This window comes from Entamoeba dispar, genomic scaffold, assembly GCF_000209125.1.
Source record: "Entamoeba dispar SAW760 scf_1105229460261 genomic scaffold, whole genome shotgun sequence".
In the NCBI taxonomy this organism is placed as follows: Eukaryota; Evosea; order Mastigamoebida; family Endamoebidae; genus Entamoeba; species Entamoeba dispar.
Window position 1 is genome coordinate 2,309 of NW_001854104.1, and position 6,815 is coordinate 9,123.

General features: G+C 25.7%; 6 protein-coding genes across 6 annotated transcripts in view, besides 7 other annotated features; all 6 read right to left on the minus strand.

Annotated features, from left to right (window-relative positions):
- The window catches only part of EDI_075520 (uncharacterized protein), a gene marked incomplete at both ends in the record, with an annotated part of 718 nt that extends 364 nt beyond the window's left edge, over positions 1-354 (minus strand). Inside the window, one exon of the mRNA XM_001737046.1 lies at positions 55-354. Within this exon, the coding sequence (XP_001737098.1) occupies positions 55-354 (300 nt within the window). The remainder of the gene's footprint in view (positions 1-54) is intronic.
- A 9-nt stretch (positions 355-363) lies between these two features.
- Positions 364-398: a sequence feature (AT_rich).
- Positions 399-433: 35 nt separating this feature from the next.
- On the minus strand, positions 434-1,525 carry EDI_075630 (uncharacterized protein; the record flags this gene model as incomplete). The annotated part of the gene is made up of 1 exon (XM_001737047.1): positions 434-1,525. One exon carries the CDS (start codon positions 1,523-1,525, stop codon positions 434-436), a length of 1,092 nt encoding a protein of 363 aa, XP_001737099.1.
- Positions 1,507-1,578: a microsatellite.
- A 187-nt stretch (positions 1,579-1,765) lies between these two features.
- Positions 1,766-1,794: a sequence feature (AT_rich).
- Positions 1,795-2,073: 279 nt separating this feature from the next.
- EDI_075640 (werner helicase interacting protein, putative) lies at positions 2,074-3,360 on the minus strand (the record flags this gene model as incomplete). The annotated part of the gene is made up of 1 exon (XM_001737048.1): positions 2,074-3,360. One exon carries the CDS (start codon positions 3,358-3,360, stop codon positions 2,074-2,076), a length of 1,287 nt encoding a protein of 428 aa, XP_001737100.1.
- Positions 3,361-3,623: 263 nt separating this feature from the next.
- Positions 3,624-3,757: a sequence feature (AT_rich).
- Positions 3,758-3,800: 43 nt separating this feature from the next.
- EDI_075650 (protein ASC1, putative) lies at positions 3,801-4,778 on the minus strand (the record flags this gene model as incomplete). The annotated part of the gene is made up of 1 exon (XM_001737049.1): positions 3,801-4,778. One exon carries the CDS (start codon positions 4,776-4,778, stop codon positions 3,801-3,803), a length of 978 nt encoding a protein of 325 aa, XP_001737101.1.
- A 131-nt stretch (positions 4,779-4,909) lies between these two features.
- Positions 4,910-4,974: a sequence feature (AT_rich).
- A 112-nt stretch (positions 4,975-5,086) lies between these two features.
- Positions 5,087-5,128: a microsatellite.
- Position 5,129: 1 nt separating this feature from the next.
- Positions 5,130-6,389, minus strand: EDI_075660 (uncharacterized protein; the record flags this gene model as incomplete). Its single annotated transcript, XM_001737050.1, has 1 exon — positions 5,130-6,389. The coding sequence occupies one exon, from the start codon at positions 6,387-6,389 to the stop codon at positions 5,130-5,132; it is 1,260 nt and encodes a 419-aa protein (XP_001737102.1).
- A 160-nt stretch (positions 6,390-6,549) lies between these two features.
- Positions 6,550-6,815, minus strand: part of EDI_075670 (uncharacterized protein) — a gene marked incomplete at both ends in the record, with an annotated part of 525 nt that continues 259 nt past the window's right edge. Inside the window, one exon of the mRNA XM_001733310.1 lies at positions 6,550-6,815. This exon is cut by the window's right edge and continues 259 nt beyond it. Within this exon, the coding sequence (XP_001733362.1) occupies positions 6,550-6,815 (266 nt within the window).
- Positions 6,788-6,815: a sequence feature (AT_rich).

Below are 6,815 nucleotides of genomic sequence, written 5' to 3' on the forward strand. Positions count from 1 at the left end.
TTTCCTAAAATAATAAGAGACTATGTGCAGAAAATATATTTATAAGTAACAAACAATAGAAACACCACCTAATTGTTTTATTTTACGCTCATACTGCATTCTTTCTTTATTTAAACTATTTATCTCTTTATTTAATGCCCGAATAGCATTTTCTCCTAAAGTACCATTTTGAATTTCACTTACTTTTTGCAAAATTTCTTTAATAATCATTTGTCTCCAATATTTTGCTGCTTGTATTGTTTTACATTGATCTGGATGTTTAGGCTTAATTTGAAGATTTCCTATCTCTTGATCATTTTGCATTAATTTCCATCTATTAAGCATAGAATGTGCTTTTTCTTGGCTTCGTGCCATTACTTGATGAATTATAAGTTTTTTAATAAAAAAGATAAAAAAAAGAAATAGAAATAGAAAAAAACTATAGATGTATTAATTAGCTATCAATCATTACAACTTGTTCCAATTCATTTTCTGTTTCTTCTCTACTTCTGTTATTAATTTGTTCATCTTCTATTTCTATCTCATTATAAATTTCATTAATATCTTCTTTTACTGGTTCAATTACAATTTCTTTTTCTTTATTTTGATTAATTAATTGATGATATACTTCATTTTCTTTTATTGAACCTGTTTCTTTGTTTTCTTTCATTTCTTCCAAATTAAAATCATTGTAACCTGAACCTTTCTTCTTACAAAAGTATTTATCAATATAATCGTATTTTATTTGTAAAATAACTAAGACAGTATGTTGAACAAATGAAACAATATATGTTGCTAAAGTCGTTATATGTTGTTGTGTTGAAAAAAACATATAACATACAATAACAAAACATCCAATTGTTTGAATTGAATTGGCGGTTAATGATAATGAACCACATTTTTTTGTTCTAAAAGTTCTCCATATCTGAGGTAAGTATTCAACAAAAGTTACAATAGAAGAGCAAATTCCAAATACATAAGCAAACCAATCAGTAAATGGATGACATTCACCTATCCAATATATACTAATAAAAACTAATAATATGGATATAATTAAAAATGTTACAGATAATAAAAAGAATAATATTGCTCTGATATAAATTTTATCTTTTTTTGCTTTAAAGAATATTAAATAAAGAGTAAAGATAATAAATTCTAAAACTACTAATGACATCATTTGAAAATAAGATAATAAAGGTGGTAGACATTTTTTAGGACCAATATAAGGACAACTTGCCATTGTAGGGTAATTAAGAATCGTAGAGTTTACTCCTGCAAAGATTTGGTTACAAGTCATAAGTAAAAGATATGTTGGAGATAATCCTTCTCCATCTTTTCTTCTAATAATTTTGATAGCTTGTGGAAGAACTGATATTATAGTAAATACTAATATAACAATCCCTAAAATTATTTCAAAAGTATTTAAATAATTGATATACCAAAAATGATCAGACTCAGAACCTGTTGCCTCACAATACTTTATCCCACTTGAAAAGGCAGTAGGAATAATTAATATAATGATGCTAATTATTTTAGGTATTATCATTATTTATTTTCATCTTATTTTTTAGATTTCTCTGTTTTTGTTATTATTTTTATATCTTGTGACTTAGAATATTGAATAATCCCACTTTTATTGTTAAAAAGAGTTAGAAAAACAGGCAGTTTGAAATAACTGTTTAAATGTTTTTTAAGAAAAGAGGATTCTAAAAATTTAATTGAAAGATATAACAAAAATAATTTTTCAAAAGATATTCCTTTATTATTCTTCTCAAAAATACTTTAGAAAAAATTTTTATATTATACAATAATTTTGTTCTATATAGAACTTTATATTGTCAACACAAGTATGATAAATGATAAAATTGTGAATTATTTTTTCTTAAATGAATTTTCTTATTAAACAGAATTGATTTATTCTTTAATAATTATTTTTAACACCCTTCTATAATACTAAGAGAAACTAAGAAATAAATTATATGTTGTTAGATAAATAATTTTCGAAAATTTATTCATTATCATAATAATTAGAAGTTCTTTTTTCTGAATCTTTTATCAGAATTATGATACTAAAAAAGAAGAAAATAAATAAATTTAGTGTTGTGGTTGTGTTGGAAGGATGCTTTCATAATCTACAGGTCTTACAAAACGAGAATATAACATTTGCTTTTCTTTCATAATAGGTTTTGGTCGAAAAATATTTTTATTATTAGAGAACTTCTTTGATTTAAAAAGACAATGCTTACTCATCAAAGATACTTCCAATGGAACAGAGTATTTTTGCTTCTTAGAGGTTCTTCCTGCTGCATCTAATACATCTAAAAAATTTGATTTTCTTGCTCTTGCTAAATATAAAACACCTTCAACTAAACAACATTTACAATCAGGATACCCTAAAACATCAACAGCATACGCAACATTTGATATAACTGTTGTCGCACTAGTATCTGCCATTCCAATATCTTCACTTGCTATCCTTAACATTCTCCGAGTAATATAACTAAGTTTTTCACCTGAAAGAATCATACGTTCTAACCAATAAACTGAAGCATCTTCATCACTTCCTCTTATGCTTTTCTGAAATGCACTTATTAAATTATAATGTTCATCCCCTCGTTTATCATAATTAAGAGATTTTTTTCCAATGATTTCATGAACAAATTTTATACTAATCTCATTTACTTTTTCCAACTCAGCGCATTGAATCAATCTTTCTAAATTATTTAATGCCATTCTTCCATCTCCATCACTTGAGTCGATGATCTTATTAATTATTTCATCACTAACTATGTATTTTGAGTATTCAGCATTTATTGCTCTTTTAATAATTTCCTTCAATGATGTTTCACTCAATCGTTCCAACATAATAACCCTCACAAAGAGAAGTAATTCTTTTGAAAGACAAAATGATGGAACTTGGGTTGTTGTTCCAATTAAATGAATTGTTTTTTCTTTAAGCAAATCAATAAGAAGTTCTTGTACTATTGGACTAATACAATGAATTTCATCAATAAAAATAATGGTTTGAGAGTGTGTTGTTTCTTTATTTTTTTTAATAATACTTTTAAGGTCTTTAGTCATTTTTGTATTAATTGAGCTTCCATCTAATTCAATAAATGACTTTTCGAAGTACCCTTTAATCAATTTACATAATGTTGTTTTCCCACACCCAGGTGGTCCAAAGAAAATCATTGAATCAATCTTCCCTAAAACTGTAATTTGATGAATGATATCATCTCTAGTTTTTAATTGTCCAACCACCTCCTCAATTTTTTGTGGTCTTCTTCTTTCAGCCAATGTACCAAAAGTATGTGATAACTCTGCTTTTAAATTTTTTGATTTAACAAAAGAATATATTGATGTCTGTTCCATTGGCTTCATTAAAAATAAACACTCCTTTTGATTTAAAGTTTTGAGATAATTAACTTATATTTCAATGAAAACAAATCAAAACTATCAAATATCTCTCTGCATGTTCCTTTTTGAATCAAGAAAGGTAATAATTTAAAAGTTATAAACAAAATACGTTTGTTAAAATATAACAGCTAATAAAAATTAAATTTGAATAACCAAATAACACACAAATATAACTGTATCATAATTTAAGGATGAGTTTGGGTGTTATTGAAAATTTCTATCTCCTCATTAATTTTATAAATTGTAATAAGTTTATATTCAATTAAAAATATCAAATAAATTTTCTTATTAGTTTAATAATATCAAAAATTTATTATGTTTTATAAAACAAATAAAAATATTTTTTTATGAATAAAAAATTGAATTACAAAAAATCTTCCATTCTAAGTCTAGAAAAACTAGTTTTATCCTAAAGCATGAGGATCTTTTAATCGACCTTTATTTTTAATTGCCACTACAATAATCTGAATAATTAAATAGAACCAATATGCATGCAACACCCATAATACACATAATAATCCAACTAATAAATAAAATACAATATATGAACCAGGAATTCCATCAGGAATATAATTTTTAGCATTAACAGCAGCAGGAATGATATGATAACCAAGTGTAAATATTCTAAATTGGAAAAATGAAATCGCAATAAAAGCAAATCCACAATACACAGGAACTTGATTTGGCATATCATTAACACTTTTACTCATATACATAATTGCATCTACAATGTCATGAAGAATTAATACTAGAACACCAATTCTTCCACAATTATTACAGAAACTAAATATAATTAGAAATACTGTAGCAACATGATGCAATAAATTTTCAAAGTAATCATTTCTTTTTTCACTTTGCATATGAAAAACAAGAGAATGAAAATGATATCCAAGTGCCCAACAATAATATACACTAAGCATTGGAGATTGTTCTTGGTAAGGGAAATTTTCCCATAACAACTCAAGGTCTTGTTTTCCTTTCCCAAATAATGCACTAGGCATCCAGTCTTCATATCTAAATAATAAAATTCCTAATGGTGCACTAATCCAAAAGTAAATAGCTTTGAATAAAACAAGAGCAAATCGTTTAACTCTAAACTCTCTAACTCCTGGTTCCCAATAAGATTTATAAAATATAAACTTGTCACCTAATTTAGGAAATATATGTTCAATACAAAGAACTCTTAAGGCATAGATTAATACAAATGGAATAAAGGCCCATAGAAGAATAAGTGGATTTGGTAAGAGGTCATTCTTAAGTTCTTTTCTTCTATTAAAAGATGTTGGAATACAAAGAAGGACTATAGGTAAAATAATAGCAATTTGGGCAATATTAAATTTATCTTGATTTGTTAAGGTAGGTAATCCACTAAAGAATTTCATTTCTATTGAAACGAATAAAGTTAATTTTGAGATCTATAATCCCACTTTAATTGTCTCTTTTTGTCTGCCTTTTCTTCTTGCCATGCATCTGAGTTATTTTTAACTCAAATAGGCATTTTTTCTTCTTTTCGTATTTAAAAGTATAGTTTTTTTTTATTAATTTAATTTTAAAACTCTAAAATCATATTAAATATATGGGTTTGGTGAAGATCGATTTTTTTCTTCTGCTGATCTTCTTAATAAGAATTATTAAATTTATCATTTATTCTCTAAATTATTTTCATGTTCTGTTATTAGTATCTAAATTTAGAAAATCAGAAAAAAATAAAAAAAATAAGAAAAAATAAAAATTTAGAACATAATTTCCATTACAGTACCTCTTGAAAAACCTATTAATAAAGATTTTTGAGTTCTTAAAGTAGAAGTAATTTTTCCATCTGAAGTAAAAGTTTGAGTTTTAGTAAATGCAGGTTTACTATTTGGGTCAAATGTAACAACATTAATTTCTCCAGCTTCTGAAACGATGAGATAAAGCCAATACTTTTTTTCACTTTTCATAACTGAAAAGATATTCGTAATATCTCGTTTATATCTTCCAAATGGCATCATTGACTTCTCTTCACTAGGCTTTCTTTGAGGAGTAACTTCACGATAGCTTGTATCAAATGCTGCTATATAATCTCTCATAGAAACAATTAACAATTTATCACAATAAACAGCACAATGAACAGGACAATTTTGTTTTAATTTAGTGTATTCTATTTGGCTTGAATTGATTTTAATAAATAAACAACGATATTCAGTTTCTTCCCAAATTGCAAATACACCGTCTTGACTTCCTGTTATAATCTTTCCATTTTCTAATAATTGAATAGAAACTATAACATTATGATGTGGTGAAGTTCTATTATGATGAAAGTATTTAATAAATTTTGCATTTGTTGGGTCATTTGGAATATTATATGCACTTACTTCAAAGACTTGAGTTATATCTCCTTTTTCATTCATATATTTTGATTGTCTACTTCCAGAAACTAATAAATCACCTTGATTTGTAAGTAGTGATGTATTATAATATTCGTCTTCGTCTGTTCTTGGGAGTGTTTTTAATAGTTTACCATCACTTGCCCAAATGCAAATATTACGGTCATTAGCTAATGAAATGATTTTGTTATTAAAAACATCTATATGACGTACCATTCCTGAATGACCTAATATTGTTTCTTCAATAATCACTACTTCACCACATGTAGATAAATCAATTAATCCAAGAGTAGAATTAAATCCAACTGCAACTTTTAAATCATGTACAACACTAACACATTTAATTCCACCAGAAGAAGCAATTTCATCAACTCCAATATCATATTTTTTTAATGCATCTCCCATTGGAAATTCACTTGAATTACCCATTTCTATTACTTCTTTAACTTCTTCCATTTTACCTTTTGATTTGAGTATTCCAATAATTTTTTGTTTTGCTAATGCACCAGTAGGAAATCCAGAGACTTGAATTTCTTTTTGTTGTGAATAATCTATTGAATTAAAAACTAATAATTTACCAGAAGTAGTTCCAATTATGATTGAATTACTAGTTGGTGAAAATGTCATACATTCAATTTCATGTTGTATTTTGAATGATTTAAAAGGTTCAATTTTGCTTTTAGATCTTTTAAACATTTTAAAATGAAAAATGAGTTCTAATCAAATGAATGAAATTGAAAACGGAAATGAAGAAGAAAAGAAAAACGAATAATAAATTTATCAATATTCAATCTTTTTTAATTACAGGAAGTAAAAGTTTTTTAATTTGTTCATTATTTGATATAACTATAGGATCAACTACACTAGATACTAAATTGAATAAAAATTTATTAATTTGTTCACCAATTTGATCAATTTGATTTGAGTCCATTAATTCTCTATTATTTTTACATATTTTATATACAGTTTCTAATTTAGACGTATCTTTCTTTCCTTCTGTTAATCGAGATTGAAAATTATATCCCATTTTTTTTAAAAAACTAATTAATATAT